The 20,005-nt window shown below is 34.5% G+C and overlaps 1 protein-coding gene across 3 annotated transcripts in view; it reads right to left on the reverse strand.

Moving 5' to 3' along the window:
* The window catches only part of ARID2 (AT-rich interaction domain 2), a 193,342-nt gene that overhangs the window by 88,392 nt on the left and 84,945 nt on the right, over positions 1 to 20,005 (reverse strand). For all 3 annotated transcript variants that reach the window (XM_035255747.3, XM_078338858.1, XM_035255749.3), the window contains 3 exons: positions 12,239 to 12,372; positions 4,069 to 4,287; positions 152 to 219 (listed from right to left, as the gene is read on the reverse strand). In XM_035255747.3, coding sequence (XP_035111638.2) covers positions 152 to 219; positions 4,069 to 4,287; positions 12,239 to 12,372 — 421 coding nt within the window. The remainder of the gene's footprint in view (positions 1 to 151; positions 220 to 4,068; positions 4,288 to 12,238; positions 12,373 to 20,005) is intronic.

Raw genomic sequence — 20,005 nt, forward strand, 5'->3', positions numbered from 1 at the left:
AAACTGTATTGTATTGTATAAAAACTGTTGCATATGTATTAGGTAAAGATGAAAGTATATTTTATGTATATAAGATAAACAACCACTAATCTATTGTTGGCTTAGCTACATGTTAACTCAATGATTCAACATTTTAATTGAAATGATTTACCTTAACAAAGTCTCTATCAGTCTTCTCTTTCCATTCTTCTCCAAATACAGTGGAAAAGGATCCTAAAGCTTAAAAAAAAATACATTCAATATAATGCAATAAATTCTTTCAATGAATTATTTAATAATAGGTAGGCTTGGAAAAACAGTAAAACTACATCTTAATATACCATGTTAATTACAAATTGTCTTACAGTAAATGATAGTCACGTTATTTCCTTTGAAATACATTTTTTTAGAAAAGAAAATTTGTGTTCCTACAAATTAACAATAAGGACTCTTTCATAACAGTTATATAGACAATAAAGAAGTGCTGAGTACTTAAGAGTTACTCCACATTGGCTTTAATTGATACATTAAAAAAAATTTTTTTTAAATACAACTGATGTTATTGCCATTAGATTTTCAGATTATCATTTAAAATCTTCATATTAATTTCAGAAATACTTGTGTAATTCACACTTCAAAAAACAGAGACAGCAAGGCACTTCTTTAAAATAATTCCCACAATTCCCTTAAATCTCCTTTAAGAAAAATTCTTGGGCCTACATCATGTTTGTGTTTCTTGATAAGGTTGTTTTATCAATAACTATGATTTTTGAAAAGTCAAACCATCAATTTTTGTAAGCTTTTTCTTAATAACAGTCTGCCTCTAATCCACATGTGGCCCTTACTGCTTCACCAAAAAGCTTAAGGCATATAGATAGGTACATACTCCATTATTTCTTCTCCTTTATGCTGCTAGTTCTAATTGTCAATATGGGATCAGACGATAGCACTGTGTGATTCAAATGTTTAAGCTGTGATACAGTATGTTTTCCCCTTAAAAATTAGGTAAATTTTTTTTTTTTTTGAGATGTAGTTTCACTCTTGTTACCCAGGCTGGAGTGCAATGGCGCGATCTCGGCTCACCACAACCTCTGCCTCCTGGGTTCAGGCAATTCTCCTGCCTCAGCCTCCTGAGTACCTGGTATTACAGGCACGCGCCACCATGCCCAGCTAATTTTTTGTATTTTTAGTAGAGATGGGGTTTCACCATGTTGACCAGGATGGTCTCAATCTCTTGACCTCGTGATCCACTCGCCTCGGCCTCCCAAAGTGCTGGGATTACAGGCTTGAGCCACCGCGCCCGGCCTAAAAATTGGGTAAATCTTTTATGAACTATCACATTAATTCCATAATGAAAGCTACTGCTTTTAGAAAACAAAAAGAAAATTATAGAATGACACTGTTAACAGAAAAACTAGATGTTATGAATGTTAATCTTTAAAAAAAACAAAAGTTTATGTGTCCTTATTGGACATGTTATGACAAGCATAATAAGTAGGTATGTTTTCTCCCATAAGACATTTACGGAATATTGGCGGTCTTATTATCCTTTAAGTATGAATGCAATATGTAGTTAAAACTGAATAAAATCAAATTTGTAAAGTACTCTAGCTAGAATAAAAATTTTCATCTTAAAAAATATTTAAAAGGGTGAGAAACAGCAACATTTTAAACATAAATTATATTTACTAATGATTTCACTACTGACATTAGCGTCATGAGGAAATAATATGAACAACAGATGTAAATGTTCTGAATAAACAAATTAACTATAGTGACATCAAAAAAAATTTCATAAAATATCAAACTTACATATAAGTAGCAGCTTAACCAGCAAAATGAGGCCCAGACACCACTAAAGACAGATAAGGTTTTCTTTGTTCTAAAAAAAAAGCTTAAAAAAAACTTCCCTGGGGGCTAGGCATGGTGGCTCAGACTTGTAATCCCCCAGCATTCTAGAAGGTTGAGGCGGGCAGATCACTTGAGGCCAGGAGTTTGAGAATGGCCTAGTCAACCTGAGGAAAACCTGTCTCTACCAAAAATACAAAAATTAGCCAGGTGTGGTGGCGCTTGCCTGTGGCTAACTGGGAGGCTAAGGCGTGAGAATCGTTCAAACCTGGGAAGGGGAGGTTGTAGTGGGCCAATATAGCACCACTGTATTCCAGCCTGGGGGACACAGCAAGACTCTTGTCTCCAAAAAAAAAAAAAAAAAAAAAAAAAAAACCTCCCAAAACACCACCACCCCCCCCCACCCACCGCCCACCGCCACCAAAAAAAAAACCACCAAGCAAACAACATTCCTGGGAGAATAATACTGGGCAGAATCATAAAATTGAAAAATAAAATTTCTTGTCACATAGAATTTTTATTATACTTGTTCAAACACACAAAATATGTAAATATTCTACTTTCTAAAGGAAGTGGCATCTACATTTCTCTCTTAAAGTCTCATGCCCTAAAAATCAAATCAAAGCCTCTCAAAGTCTAACCAAAGAAAATATATCTACAACCTTCAAACTCCAACCAGGATTATTTTTATTATGTAAAACTACTGTTTTAAATATAAGGTCTTCATAAAGTCTCTATGTACTCTGGAACTAAACTTTCTGTGACTTCAAATAATAGAAACTATATCCAAATGGCATTTGCTAAATTAACACTTTTTACATTACTTTTAGTCTTTCAAACAAATAAAATGCCTGAAGAATTCATGAAGATAAATTGGGTCTAAAGAAGTCTTGTCTTAGTGCACCAAAACTGGTAAGATTACTTCTATCACATACTCAACTTAAATTATTTACATGTAATATGTAATCATTAAATGTTATGACTTAAAATTATTCTGGTTTGAGAATATACATCCTTTTCGAAGGCTTCATTTTAAGGTTTCTAAAAATGTGAAACAATTTTCAACTCCGTTCTACATTAAATGCTGAAAGTTATATTTGAAAGATCAAAATAAAATAACAGAAATCAAAGAATATAAAACTGAGGTGAAAAGTCAACAAAGTTACATCTTCAAAATTATAACAGAAACTAAGAGGTAAAGCATCTTTCTTCCCCTATCTCCACCCATGTAACCAAGAATAGTTCTGGGCAAGTTAAGAAACTAATTTTTATTTTATTTAATTTCAAAATTATTTTCAATGTAAAATATGTGTCAAATTTCAAAGAATCCTACTTAAACAATACAAATAAAACACTACTTGACCCAAATCAAATTGCAAAAAAAAATTCTTTTGCAAACATCTCACTATTTAAAGATAAAAACAAAAAGTCATAAAATGTTATAACAAGTTCTTACAAAGACTCTGTTTACTGTGCTATATATATAATTTCCTAAAAGATAAAATACTTTCAACATATATCAATACCATATACTTTAATAGGATATACTTCCGGTAAAAAAATAGCGTTGGAGTGGGGGAATCGGAAAGCAAGAAATAATATCAATAACTTCAGCTAACATATATATTTTACGCAAGAAAAACTGAGAGGGGAAAGATTTCAAAATATTATTTCTAATCTCTGTATTAAACTGCAAGAGAAAACAAACTAATCTGATCTATGTGGTAACCTAGCCTTAATAAGAGATAATTTCCGAAGAGATGAAGTATTTGATTTATCAAAACCCACAATTAAACCCTACAAGTAAAAATGATAAGAAGCCTTTGATAAACCTTACTTTGATTATTTAGAAGGCAAATTTTCAAATGCATTGACCTCAAATGTTTTAGTTAAAAATTACAGTCACCCATTAGCAGAAATAGACTTCAAAAAACAATTTCTTCCAGATCCTAGTTTTCTTTGTCAGAATCTTGTAGCAAGCAATCTTCTCAACTCAGGAAACCTATATATTACTCCAATTTAAAAACCAGGACTTCTACTTCAAAAACATTGAGACAAAATTACTATTCTAAGATTTAAGGTTAAAAAACCCCAAACATTCATTCTTTTAAATAATGCATTTAATATCAAAAGAGAAAATAAAGGAAGCTATTATATTGACAAAAAGTACTTTCTCCTTAAAAAACCTTTTAAAAAAACTTTTACAGAATAATTATATAATACATTCAGCTTAAAACTTACTGTCGTCAAACACCCCGGCATTAGCAAGTAGTAAAGTGATGATTTTAGGATCTTTTTCAAGTTGCATGACGTGCTTGCTTTCATTTGATAGGAGAGTGCATACATTAATAGCAAAGTCCACTTCATTTGGGAGTCCAGATAACAGTGAAAGCACCAATTTATTATAATCATTTGGCGAATTAAAGTCCATAGACAGCCCATAACTTTGACGCAGATAGTCTAACAAAGAAAAAAGAACACCTTAAGTATATCAAAGATCAGATACCTCTATGGTGAATATCCCTTGAATATAGAAGGCAGCTTTAAATATATATATAATATATACTGATTAGAGGTTCAAAAGTTCAACTTTCTAAACTTATTAGGTTTACTAATCATTAAAATTACATTCTTGAAAAGGTATTAAAATACCAAAATATATATACCATTTGGCCATCGTTGCCAAAATATTTCTGAATCAGTATTTTAATTGACCTATCTTCACTTTTTTTATTTTTTGAGACAGTGTCTTACTCTGTTGCCCAGGATAGAGTACAATGTTGCAATTATAGCTCACTGCAGCCTCAATCTCCCAGGCTCAAGTGATCCCCCTCAGCCTCCTGAGTAGCTAGGACTACAGGAAGTCACCACTATGTCCAGCTAATTTTATTTTTAGGAGAGACAGGTCTCTCTACATTGCCCAGCAGGTCTCCATCTACTGAGCTAATGTAATCCTCCTGCTGTAGCCTCCCAAAGTGCTGCATTACAGGCATGAGCCCTGTGCCCAGACTAACCTACACTTTTTACTACTGCATTTCAAAGGATGTGTTCCAAATTACTGCAATATCATAACACAGTAAAAGCCATGCTAATTTTAGTTCTGGAATTCTAAGTTTTGACAAATGTATAGTTTTAATCATCACAGTCAAGATATAGAGCATTTCTATCACTACAAAAAGTTTCTCACACTCCTTGTAGTCAATTCCATCCCCTACCACTAGGTACCACAAATGAAATTTCCTTTCCTATCATTTTATCTCAAAATGCCAAATAAATGGAATCACACAGTATAGCCTTTTGTTGTCTGGTTTCTTTTATTTGGCAAAATGCTCTTGAGATTCATATCTATGTTGATGTGTACATCAGTAGTCCATACCTTTTTAAACTCAGTTTGTTTATCCATTCCCTAGTTGAGGGACATGTAGACTATTTCCAATTTTTGGTGAGTACTAATAAATCTCCCTGTAAACATAGATAGAATTTTTGTGGGGATATATTTTACTCACTTCTCTTGTATAGATACCTAGAAGTGTGGGTCACACATAAATGTATCCTTAACTTTGTAAGAAACTGTGAAACTGTTTTCCAAAGTGGCTGTAACAGCTTGCATTTCCATCAGCAATACACAGAGTTCCTACTGCTCTCTATCCTGGACAGTACTTAATATTGTTAGTTCTAAATGCTCTAAATGAGTCCTTTGTTTCATATTTGCTTTGCACATATTTTCTCCCTTAGTGGCTTGTCTTTTCATTTTCTTTAAGTGTCTTTAAGCAAACATTTTAATTTTGATGAAGTCTGAGTTATAAATATTTACTTTTATGGTTCATGTTTTTGTGCCCTAAGAAATCTGTGCCTAAACCAAAGCAACTAAGATTTTCCACAGGAGAATTAAAACTTCTACAAAACTTTGAAGATGGGACAAAATGGGCTTATAGAACACTAAGATACTGTATAATCATAATTCACACATATAAAAAATGCTGCATTTTTAGAAATACTGAATCCTAACTTGGGCAGTTTAGACACTGGCAATTATGTCCTGAGATAAATATTAGAAGTACATTTTTCAAATAAAGCTGTAACAAGTTACGGAAAAAGGCAAAAAACTAAAATTTAAACATTTAAGAATATTTCAGGCTGGGAGGATCATGAGTTCAGGAAATCGATATCATCCTGGCCAACATGTTGAAACCCTGTCAAAAATACAAAAAAATTAGCTGGGCATGGTGGTGCACATCTGTAGTCCCAGATACTCGGTAGGCTGAGGCAGGAGAATTGCTTGAACCCAGAAGGCAGAGACTGCAGTGAGCCGCTATCCCCTGCAGTACAGCCTAGGAGACAGTGCGAGATTCTGTCTCAAAACAACAAACAAACAAACAAACAAAAACATAAGCTCTTTAAAGAGCATGCAAATAGAAATCTGTCGCAACATACCAGAGAAGAAAATTATGTTAAGTATAGAATTTCATTTCCAAATACAGTTGAAAAGACACAGCTCTTCGATCCTAAACTATTCTAGAAGTGTCTCCATCATAAGGAAGAAATTCCACAACAAAGTTATAAATGGTTATGACACAGATTCTTTACAATATTTAAAGCTGTACAAAAAGAATAGATTGTCCATGTTTGATAATCCTTATAAATAAAATTTCTCAAAAAACACAAAATAAATATCTGAAGAAAAAGTAGTGAAACTTCTATGAATATAGGAGCAATTTTTACATTTTATACTGCAAACTGGAATTAATGATGATTAAACCAAGTTTTAGCAATAATTAATTTAAGTTTTTAGATTCCACATAGCTTTCAGGTAAATCTGAACATAAAAAAATGTGGAACTCATATTCTTTATCTGTCACAGTCCTGAAGCTTATATGTTTTCAATATGATCTTAGAATTGTTCTACTTCCTACTGTACAATGACAGATACTCCATTCAATGCATCATTACCTGAATGTCTTTGTTAAAGACATCTTCAATTAGAATAAGATAAATAAACATAACAATTACGAAATATAATTATATAAAGCTTGGTAAAGATTACTACGATAATTATGTAGGAGAAAATGCTTACAAAATTTTTAGATTCCCCTTTCATTCCCTCAAGGAGATATGGTTGAGTAGCTATAATTTTATACCTGGAATGAGATTGAAAATTTATTTATTTTGAGACAGAGTGTTGCTCTGTTGCCCAGGCTACTGGAGTGCTATGGTGTGATTTTGGCTCACTACAACCTCCACCTCCTGAGTTCAAGCAATTCTCCTGCCTCAGCCTCCTGAGAGCAGGGATTACAGGTGTGCAACACCACACACAGCTAATTTTTGTATTTTTAGTAGAGACAGTTTCACCACGTTGGCCAGGCTGCTCTTGAACGCTTGACCTCAGGTGATCCACCAGCCTCAGTCTCTCAAAGTGTTGGGATTACAGGCATGAGCCACTGCACCCGGCCATATTTTCAACATTCTTGATTCAAAGTTTATACCCTGGGTCACTACTGACAAATTTAATCTGAGGCAGTCACTTCTCTGTTTTCAATTTAGAAGAAAGGAAGATTTGTTCTGGACTGATGTTTATATACACTGTAGAAATTCTGCAATATATTCTGTCCATCAATATTGGCAGTGATTGTTGTACTCCAAAGTCTGTTAGCATGTGTAACACTTAAAGAAAATCTTTATTCAAATATAGCTAATAAAATTTTTTTTTTTAATTGCATTTTAGGTTTTGGGGTACATGTGCAGAACATGCAAGATAGTTGCATAGTTACACACATGGCAGTGTGTTTTGCTGCCTTCCTCCCCTTCACCCACATTTGGCATTTCTCCCCATGCTATCCCTCCCCAGCTCCCCCCACCGCTGTCCCTCCCCTATTACCCCCAACAGATCCCAGTGTGTAGTGCTCCCTTCCCTGTGTCCATGTGTTCTCATTGTTCATCACCCGCCTATGAGTAAGAATATGCGGTATTCCATTTTCTGTTCTTGTGTCAGTTTGCTGAGAATGATGTTCTCCAGATTCATCCATGTCCCTACAAAGGACACAAACTCATCATTTTTGATTGCTGCATAATATTCCATGGTGTATATGTGCCACATTTTCCCAGTCCAGTCTATCATCGATGGGCATTTGAATTGGTTCCAGGTCTTTGCTATTGTAAACACTGCTGCAATGAACATTCGTGTGCATGTGTCCTTATAGTAGAACGATTTATAATCCTTTGGATATATACCCAGTAATGGGATTGCTGGGTCAAATGGAATTTCTATTTCCAAGGCCTTTTGAAATCGCCATACTGTCTTCCACAATGGTTGAACTAATTTACACTCCCACCAGCAGTGTAGAAGTGTTCCTATTTCTCCACATCCTCTCCAGCATCTGTTGTCTCCAGATTTTTTAATGATCGCCATTCTAACTGGCGTGAGATGGTATCTCAATGTGGTTTTGATTTGCATCACTCTAATGACCAGTGATGATGAGCATTTCTTCATGTTTGTTGGCCACATGTATGTCTTCTTTTGTAAAGTGTCTGTTCATATCCTTTGCCCATTTTTGAATGGGCTTGTTTGTTTTTTTCTTGTAAATCTGTTTGAGTTCTTTGTAAATTCTGGATATCAGCCCTTTGTCAGATGGGTAAACTGCAAACATTTTTTCCCATTCTGTTGGTTGCCAATTCACTCCAGAACAATGGAACAAAACAAAGGCATTGGAGGCAACACAATATATCTACAACCATACAATCTTTGATAAACCTGACAAAAACAAGCAATGGGGAAAGGATTCCCTATTTAATAAATGGTGTTGGGAAAACCAGCTAGCCATGTGCAGGAAGCAGAAACTGGACCCCTTCCTGACACCTTACACTAAAATTAACCCCAGATGGATTAAAGACTTAAACATAAGACCTGGCACCATAAAAACCCTAGAAGAAAATCTAGGCAAAACCATTCAGGACCTACGAGTAGGCAAGGACTTCATGACCAAAACACCAAAAGCATTGGCAACAAAAGCCAAAACAGACAAATGGGACCTTATCAAACTCCACAGCTTCTGCACGGCAAAAAATTTTTATATCTTCCTGCATGAAAGCCAAAACCAAAAATGCAAATGGACAGGGTACTTCACTTCCCTTTATTAAAATGATTAAGTTGGATTAAATAATAACAAAAAAATGATAATCCACCCAATAATTTTGCAGAAATGACTGTATCCAATCAATACAAAGAAAAAAAAGAGAAAGAAGGAAACCAATACATCAGGTATTTAATGTCAAAAACAGTATGAAAAACTATGCAAATGAATGACAAAAAAACCACCAGGTACTGATGCCAATGTTGAAGAATCCTAAAGCTGAAAGCAAAATCCACAATTATTTTTTTGCCATTTAAAGTCATTGGGCAAAAGTAGTCAATATCCTCAAAGGCAAATTCAGGCCCACATTCTATCAGTGTACGATGTTCTATATCTAGCACTACTGACACTGAAATTTATTATACTACCATTCAAAATATTTTAGAATAGTTTTTCTTTATTTCAACAATAAAAGTATCTGGATAAATACTTTTATCCAAAGCTACAAGGGGAATAAGGCTGTATGATCAAAGATGTAGACAGACATAAATCTTTTCAAAGTTCTAAATAAAGTTTTTATAAAAATCTAAGATAATTTCATTTTGATGGTTTTTTTTTTTAATTTTAGAACACATGCATGCATACACATACACACACATGGAGCTTGCTCTATTTTCCTTACTCACACATGATAAAAATCATTAATGACTTATTTGCTTTATATATTGATAATCATGTCAATTTTAAGAATACTGTCAATGATGTTGCTATGGCTCTTTCTAGAAAAATACAAAATTTAAATGCTGCCCTGAAACACTACCCCTTTTAAGTTTGAATTAGATATTCTGTAATCTGATGTTCCCCATCAGTTACCAGTTTCCTCCTCTTCATGAATCTCCAATCCTGACTTTGTTAAACATGTTACATATATTACATAACTGTTTAGATTTTCTTAAAACAAATCAGACATATAATAGCATATCAGAAAAGGGTTGTTAAAACAATAGGTTAAGCAATTCTATCATTCCTGTAATTTGTGTAGCTTTATCAATAAGTTTCATTATAGGCTTCTGAAATACCAAAACTATTTCACATGATCTTTCTTAAAGCAGATCAATTTTAACTAGAAAAGGGGGGAAAAAACAGATTCAGAAAAAAATCTATTTTAAACAAGACCAAACATAGAAAATGTTTTTTTGGAAACTGTAGTAGCAGACATCAAACTCTATTTAAGCTACAAGGATAAACAGCTCTGCTGTTACTGTAACACAGAAATCACACAGAGTTGTAAGTTGAAAATCATCTTTAAAGGTCATTAGTACATCTCATTCAATGTAGGAATATCTTTTATAACATCCTTGAATTAGATAATGGTCATTAGCTCTTTTTAGAAACAAGGAGTATATCACCTAACAAGTCACTCCATTTTATCTTATCAGCATAAACTATTAGCAAGCATTTCTAAAGGTGACTTACAATATTTTCCTTTAGTCTTGGCTCTTGCAATAAAAGCAATTCATTAAAAATAAAGCTAGGTTTGGTTGGCACTCCCTGTTTCACCCCTACCTCAATTATACAAAAGCATCAGATGAAGCCTAATGGAGATGATAGATTCTAAGAGAAGATTCTATTTCTTCAGTTACTACTAATTAGGGAAGAATCATGAAGTCAAATTCAACTTTTAAGAAACTTTGAAAAAAAATAATGTGAAAAAAAAAGTTGATGATACTAATGATACTCCACAAATGAGACCACATAAATCTAAGTATAACCTGTAAAAGTATAGAACTAGTACCAGTAAATAATAATAGTAAATATTTAGAATAATGGTATTTTTATAAAGAACATACCTTGAAAAAGAAATATCTCCTTTTTTATTTAGGTCAAATGTTGATGAGTGGAAAAAACAAAGATGTGTATCTCCTTATGTAACTGGTTGGGTTTTTTCTTGGGGGCTGGTGAGGCACAGCTCCCCGGAGAGAATGCAGTGGGTTCTTGGTCTCCAACCTCTTAGAGAATAAGCGATAGGGCTGGTAGTGGTGGCTCACACCTATAATCCCAGCACTTGTGGAGGCCAAGGCAGGCGGATCACGAGGTCAAGAGATCAAGACTATCCTGGCCAACATGGTGAAACCCCATCTCTACTAAAAATACAAAAATTAGCTGGGCGGGGTGGCCCAGCTACTCGGGAGGCTGAGGCAGGAGAACTGCTTGAACCTGAGAGGCGGAGGTTGCAATGAGCCGAGATCGTGCCACTGCACTCCAGCCTGGCACCTGGCAACAGAGCAAGACTCTGTCTCAAAAAAATAAAATAAAATAAGCGATGGAACCACTGCAGGTACGCTGTACACTCCTAAAAGTAAATATCTACCCAAGAAGTGTTGCAGAAAGGTGATTTTATTTAGGTAGAGAAAAGAGAAGAAGACAAAGACTTCCACTAAGATTGTGGAAGGGGTTTTCAGAGGGGAAATCCCAGAGAGGAAAGGGAGCTCCCACCATGCTGGGAGGGGATTTCAGAGAGCTGGAAATCTAGTGTGGGTGAAGGAGCTGGGGAATTTATCCTGGGAGAAATTCCCACCTTCCCAAGTTCCTCTGGCCAATGAAAGGAGTCCCTTTAAACTTCCACTGGGGTGACTGACTGTTAGGTTTCTTCCCGCACCCTCGAAATTCAAACATAAACCCTTAAATCTCCTGGGTGGAGAGATGGGAGGGGGGCAGTGCACTGCAAAATTCTTGCCCTTAAAACTAGGCCCCATCATGCACCCAGAAAGAGAATACATTTCCTCACTTAGACCTCTCTTCCTAGTCATCACGGTCCTAACCTCCAGAGCCACTAAAAACTGGAACCCCTGTCTACTCCACTCAAGAAATATCAACACTCGGGTTGACTTTTTCCAGTTTGAGTCCAGCTCTTTTCAAGCTGTGGATTCCTCTATAACCATTACAAAAATGACAAGTAAAAAAAAAAAAAATCTTCCTGCTACCATGGCAGGAAAATAGAGTAATCAGAAACATTTCTGAGAATTCTGGTGCTGGAAATCTCATTAATATTAGAAAACTGAATAGATTCTATAAGAAAATTCTTGATCTCTTGAATCCTAACAGGATCTTTCTCTTCTTATTTTAGTGACTATTTAGGATAAATTGATCACTGGTCAAAGGAAAAAAAATCATTACTTGAAAGTGAAAGTATTTTATAACTAAAAATTCCCGCACCTAAAATTCTCAAGCAAGCTATGATAGAAAGGGCTTGAGAATTCTCATGTGCAAAAGGAAGGGACTAATTCATTGAATGATGTCTGTTTTCCTAATTCAAAACCTCGTTAATTTTCAGTGATACTTACCTGACACACTGTGTTGCTGGTAATTGTAGGAAGATGGAATTGCACCAATAGGAAGCTGTGGCTTTGGATTGCCTGGTGGTACCTCATCATCATCCTCCCCAAAATGATGAACTTTCTCGTACTTTTCTAGGTAACTGAAACAGAAAAACAGCACAGCAAAAATTTAAAAATAGATTTATATCTTATTTTTTAATTCTTACTATTTGTTTTCCTTTTCTCAACAAGAATCTAAAAAATAATTAATAAAAATACTATAAACCTCTTGTATTAGAATAGTAAGTTCAGTTTAGAGTAAGATAAACCACAGATAAACTCAATGCAATGGTTCTAAAAGTATTTTAGAAAAGACCATACCTCTATATAAAAATGAGAATTATCAGATGTCAACTACATGTAGATGAGTAGTTGAATAGTACCTTTATCTGTAAAAATTATATTTAGTCATTATTCTCAGCAAACCGACACAAAACAGAAAACCAAACATTGCATGTTCTCACACGTAAGTGGTTGCTGAACAATGAGAACACATGAACACAGTGAAGGGAACATCACACACTGGGACCTGTTGGGCAGTGGGAGAACTAAGGGAGGGAGAGTCAGGGGTGGGGGGTTTGGGGAGAGGTTACATTAGGAGAAATACCTAATGTAGATGACAGGTGGATGGATGCAGCAAATCACCATGGCATGTGTATACCTATGTTAACAATCCTGCACGATCTGCGCATATATCCCAGAACTTAAAGCATAATAAAAATATTAAAAATTTTTTTTAAATACAGGATGAAAAAAAACACTTATATGTAAGCTAGAAAAAAGGCATTAAAAAAATAATTACATATGGTCATGAAAACCATGTGAAAATTAGAAGATTCTCTAACCCTTGGACTCTAAAATTCACTTATCAGCAATAACCACTGGTTCACATGCAAACCTGAGTATATTTTCCAAGAATATCTTTATTTAATAATAAATTTTAAAGGTCTAAATATACCAATACATATTGCACTACCTCATTCTTTTGTAACAGCTATATAGTATTTGATCCTATTGATACATTATAATTTAAGTAGTTATCTAGCAATACATTTAGGGCATTTTCAGTTTTGTTTTTTGGTATCACAAATCATTCTGCAATAAACTTAATCTGTACACTTGTTTGAATATTTTCTCTTATTAGATATTAGAAAGGTATACTCATTTTAGACATCAATATAGTCAAACTGTAATCCAAAAGTATTATGCCTAAGACATTTCGACCAATTTATAAGACAATGTACCCCCCACTATATCACCATTACTGAGTATAAACAATCTTAATATTAACCAGGATTGAATTTTCAAATTCATGATACCTCATCATCTACCAGTTTATACTAAGATTCCCAAATAAGATGTGATTTTAAAACAGGGAAACAATTGGTCAAAACCATGTCAAACACAACACTGTATTCTAAACTAGTTGTTACTATACTTCACAGAAAGGAAGTTAAACTAATTGATATATACGAACTTACATTTACCAAAGAAAAGTTCTACATGTGATTATTTTACAGATCAATCCTTCCATTCCTGATCTAGCCAGGTGGTAGGTCCATTTGGAGCTACTTTAAAAGTTCAGCAGTACCTACCCTCTGCTTTTTTAAAATACCTGAGGTAAAGGAGATGGGTATCAGTGAACACATAAGATTATCTTGGAAGTATTATTTTTAGCACCAAATCTTAAATTTCAAGGAGGGATGAATGGAAGCTATAATTTTATAAATATAAAAACTAATGGCATGGAAAATCATTATCATTCCTCGTTTTCCCCTTCCAGCTTTACGAGGTACAAAAATTCACATCCTTGAGCCTGGAAAAGAATTAAACTGTCCCTTTCCATTATTTCCAAGTTCCCCACATAAGCCTAATCTGAGCAAGAAACTCTTTCCTAGCAGGTAGCTTGATAGCTAATGAATCCAATATTTTCTTTATGGTTGTAGATAAAGCATACTGAAGCAGAGACATATATACAAATATAATCCTTGAGCACTGAAAACGGTAGGTAAGTGTACACACTTCAACCTGACTCTGGGTATGTTCCTTGCAGATAAAATTTACAGTCTAAAAACATAAAACAGAACAAAAAGATTATAAAAAAGGGATAGTCTCTCTCTAGTATAAACCCACAATGGACTTAAATAGGTAAATGAATCAAACTCGTTCTTTTTAAATTGCTAAAGCAGATATAATAGAACAAAAAATATATAAATGTAGACATAAAAAGCAAATTGGAAAAACAGCTGCTCAAAATTTATGTGACATCTTTTCTGTAAATGAAGGAAAATATATGTCATGTAGAATCACTTGGATAACAGTATTCATGGAGGTATTTTAGATAGTACAATCTTTCAGAATTGTTTGAACTTCATTTTGGAATGGTTAAAACAGACTACAGATAAATAATCTTTATGAAATAACTGTTATCTAATCAAAATAACATCGAAGATTTAGAATTTATAAATCAAAATCATACCACTAAATAATAGGTTTAGGATACTCTTCATAAGTTTGTTATTCATCATTTAGTACAGCATATTTAAAATTTACATGTTTTTTAGGGCAGGTGCGGTGGCTCACGTCTGTAATCCCAGCACTTTGGGAGGCGAGGCAGGTGTATCTCTTGAGGCCAAGAGTTCGAAACCAGCCTGGCCAACATAGCAAAACGCCATTTCTACTAAAAAAATACAAAAATTACCCAGATATGGTGGCATATGTCTGTCATCCCAGCTACTCAGGTGGCTGAAGTACAAGAATTGTTTGAACCTGGGAGGCCGGGAGTCCAGTGAGTCAAGATTGTGCCACTACATTCCAGCTGCCTGAGTGACAAAGCAAGACTTCATCTCAAAAAAAAAAATTTACCCATGCACACACACACACAGATTTTTCATCACCGTCGGGAAAGAAAGCAACCTTTTTTAGTAAAGAAAGGCTATAAACTTGACCTCGTCCCTTCCAGAACACCCGAAATGGAACATAGAGATGTAGAGTGAACTGACAACACTATATACTCATTATAAACCATATATATTATTGTATACATAAAACCCTATATAATTCAGAGTTTCATAAGGTTTTAAAAATACATCATTTCTGGTCCCTTGTAATTGTCTAACGCTATTCTTCCAACAGATTCTTTGCACGATTCCAATCTTCAGAAATTTATGATTAAGGCTGTTATAATTCTGAAATGTTTATTTCCCTGGCTTGAAGGCCAGTACTTGTTCTCACTGCCATTATTAAATATTTCCAACTGAAATGCAAAAAGATTTTGGCACCCTCTCAATAAATAAGCATAAAAAACTGGTTTTTCAGTTATACTTCTAAAAACCAAAAAGTATTAACAAACCAGAGAACACAGCTAAAATACAAAGTTACATTTCAAAGTGCAAGTGTTCTGATTTAATTCTCTAACATGACCTTGAGTTTACACATCAACAGATCTACCATGTTCACTCATTAAAGTACAAATGCTAGACTGCATTTCTCTTTCTCCTCAAAAATCAATGACATAACTTTGAATAGTTAACATAGTATTCAAACAAGTATTTGCTGAGCTCCTATAGTGATCTACCTAGTACATTACATATTTAACTCAAAACTGGTAAAATACTATAATCCAGAAAGCTTAAATGTGATTGATACAATGGCGGAAAGAGTCCATTCAAAACAGCATCAGATAATATGAGTACTATCACAGTGAATGCAGGGAAATTTAACGTATCTCTTACAATACCTGACAGATTAAGCAGACAAAATAATAAATTAGGTTACAGAAGACTTGAATATTATCACTAAGAAGATTGATTTATTGGACACGTAATGACCTTCTTTTAGAATCTCAATGGAAATTTAAAAACTGATCCTATATCAATTCACACAGAAAACTACAATAAATTTAAAATTATATGTTATATAGGATCCTTTTCTCTCTCTTTCCTATTTTTTTTTGAAAAGGAGTCTCACTCTGTTGCCAGGCTGGAGTGCATTGGTGCAAAACAATCACCGCCTCCCACATTCAAGCGATTCCCCTGCCTCAGCCTCCCAAGTAACTAGGACTACAGGCATGCACCACCATGCCTGGCTAATTCTTCGTATTTTAGTAGAGATGGCATTTCACCATGTTGGCCAGGATGGTCTTGATCTCCTGACCTTGTTATCTGCCTGTCTCGGCCTCCCAAAGTGTTGGAATTACAGGTGTGGGCCACCACACTTGGCCTGAGAGCACATTTTCTAACCACAATTCAATTCAAGAAACTTCTTTTTTAGAAGAAATCAAATCCTTGTAAAATTAGAAGTAACTTTTTCTTATGCAAAATTCCAAACCCATACGCAAAAATATAGAGACTAGTACAATAGTATCTATTAACAGATATCAATTCATGGTCAATCTCTTTTCATCTCAACCACAATTACCCATCCTCATAATCAAATCTCTCTCAGATTTTTTAAAGCAATTCTCAGATATCACATAACGTCATATATAAATACTTTGGTAGAATACTTAGAAACTAAAACAATAACCACCACCACCACAAATCAAGAAAACTCTTGATTATTCTTGGATCAAAGAAAAAAAAATAAGTCTGTATGATAGAAACTCTTCTGTATTAACAAAACCTTTTGAAATGTTACCCAAAAAAGATGGTAGGACAAGGAGTCATATTCATCTCTCCTCTTAAATCCAATTACAATGAAATTTAAAGCGTAAAAATAAAGCGATACTAGCATTATTTCTCAGTTAAAACTTTTATAAATTCTGATACATGTAAAACAACTTCAAGGATCCACAAGGCCAACTTGCAAAACACATTTAGAGAGAGTAACATGGTCTGGTATATCCTAGGCCCAAACACTTAAAAAGACAAGTTCAATTTGGATTTCCCCGAGCTCCTGAGGAGCTATAGAAAGTGAGTGTTTTTCAAATGGGAAAAACAAAATGGGACCCACAAAGTAACAACTGTTTTTTTAAAAGATTGATTGAAAGTTGGGTTGAAATAGGTGGTTTTCCAAGAAAGCAAGGTCCTTTATGAACTTCGACTTATAACTTCTTTGTCAAAATGAGCCCAAAGACCAAGGGGATGTGAAGCAACTATGAGAAGTATGGGCATGGAATGATTGGTGTCATCCAGTGACAGAGACCTACACTGATGTGACAACTTCAAGATGAAACACTAGGCAAAAAATCAAGTACAGTAGCTTGGAAACCATAAAAATAACAAAGTTTCTCTGCCAAGATTTCCAAAAGAGAGAGAGAAAAAAAGAGCATTAAAGAGTACATCTGGCAATATAAACCACATTGGTGATGTACAAGGTAAGCCTGAGAAACTGTTCTACATGGAAAGGAAAAAACTAATGGAAGTAAGTGGTGGACAAAAATGAAAGATATGTATGATAAACAGAAGCTCAAACACAGAAAGAAAAAATTTGAAAACCAGTAGTCCTATAGGAGAGACCACAATAAATGTAACAGAAGCAATAATCCTTGATGAAACAAGAATTTCTTTAACTGAAAGGCATGAAAAGATGTAAGAAACATCTAAAAGTTCCCTGGGTCTACAGTGTCCAGGTACATGGGTCACCAGGAAAAATTTAAAGAAAAGAGAAAAACAGACACATCTTGATCAAAGATTTAAGCTTCAAAACAGGGAGAGAAGATTCTTAGAACTATCCAGAACCACCATCCCCCCACCAAAAACAAAGTTACATAGAACATTTGAATCAGGCTCTCATTTCTCTCCAAAATTAATTGCCAGAAAGTAATGAACAAATATCACAGTTTTGAGAGGAAAGGTTATTTCACAGGAGTTTCCTACCCAATCATGTTTCTCACCTAAGACAACAGAAATTCATTTTCAGATATGCAGACTCAGAATGAATATAGTCACATAGCTCTCTGGACAAAAAAAAAAACAAACAAACCAAAAAGCCACTCAAATAGTCTGATAGATGAAACAAAATTAAGAAATGGTTAGAAACACAGAACAGAGGCCGGGCGCAGTGGCTCACGCCTGTAATCCCAGCACTTTGGGAGGCTGAGGCGGGTGGATCACGAGGTCAAGAAATCGAGACCATCCTGTTCAACATGGTGAAATCCCGTCTCTACTAAAAATACGAAACATTAGCTGGGCATGGTGGCGCGTGCGTGTAATCCAAGCTACTCCGGAGGCTGAGGCAGGAGAATTGCCTAAACCCAGGAGGCGGAAGTTGCAGTGAGCCGAGTTCGCGCCATTGCCCTCCAGCCTGGGTAACAAGAGCGAAACTCCGTCTCAAAAGAAGAAAAAAGAAACGCAGAACAGAATGGTGATTACCAAGGGGCAAAGGGGCAGGAGAAAAGGGGAGATGTGGGTCAATGGGCATAAACATTCAACTACAATATGAATAAGTTCAGAGGATCTAATAAACAGGATGGGGATTATAGGCAACAATACCGAATTGTATGCTCTACTTGAAATTTGCTTAAATGTTCTCACCACAAAACAAAAAGGGTAACTAGGTAAGGTAATGGATGTGTTAACTAACTTAACTATGGTAATCATTTCACAAAACATATTTACCAAACCATCATATTGTATAGCTTAAAATCGTACAATTTTGTCAATTATACCTCAATAAAGCTGGAAGTTTTTAAATTAAGGAATGGTTAAGTAGCAATACAGATGACTAATAATAAGCACAGAAAGTATTTAAACTCCAATATTAAGTCTCAATAATAACTGTTATATATACAAGAGAATGCAAATGTGATTGGTAAGAACACAAAAATGTAAAACTATTAAAATAATTTGAGAACAATATTCCTCATCTGAATTTCAAGAACTTTTCTACATAAATGGGAAAAGAAAAGTACTAGAATTAAAGCTCTAATCTGTGTGTTACTTGTACAGGAAGACTGAACAAAAAAGGTTTATTTTCACAGTTAATAGTAAGGTAAGTAAGTCATCAGCTGTGTTTCTAAATTTTTTTCAAGTGCTTAACACAAAAATTAAAATCAGGATCCTTACTTTCAATATCACCATAGGGAAATAAACCAGTTGTTAACTGTTTCAAACATTCTAAGAACAGACATCTCCATTGCTATGTAAAATGTTTCCAACTACAGAAAAAGACTGGAAGCTACTCTGAAAATTGTAATCTAGTAAAACTCTGACAAACTTCATTAAAGTTGGTTAAATATAAATATATAGAAAAAGGGTTAAAATAAAGACTATCCTATTATGCAGCAAGTCCACTCCCAGACATATATCCTAAAATAAAAACAACTGAAAACAACACAAACATCCATAAAGGAAAGAATAAAAACATTGTGGCATATTGAGGCAATAAAATACTACATGGCAGCAAAAATTAACAAACTGACATGGACCCATACAAACAGCCATCAACAACAAAATGTTAAGTAAAAAAAACCATTTCAGAAGAATACACTATGATTCCACTTATATGAAGATCCATAAGCATGCAAAAAAATGAATGTATTTGTAGCAATAGGCAAGTATGTAGTAAAATGACAAAGAAAAGTAACATAATGATTATCACCTAGAAGACAGGCTAAAAGGCTGTCCTTCTATAGAGAGAGGCTTCAAAGGTATTAGTAAGGTTAAAATTTTTTTGGAGGTGGGGGTGAGATAAACTTATCATGTATTAAGCTTTTTTGCGTGTGCATGATATATTTAATTGTGAAATATGTCCTTCAAAGTGGAGCACACGCATAACATACTCCAGTAGGAA

This window comes from Callithrix jacchus, chromosome 9 (assembly GCF_049354715.1).
Source record: "Callithrix jacchus isolate 240 chromosome 9, calJac240_pri, whole genome shotgun sequence".
Classification (NCBI taxonomy): domain Eukaryota; kingdom Metazoa; phylum Chordata; class Mammalia; order Primates; family Cebidae; genus Callithrix; species Callithrix jacchus.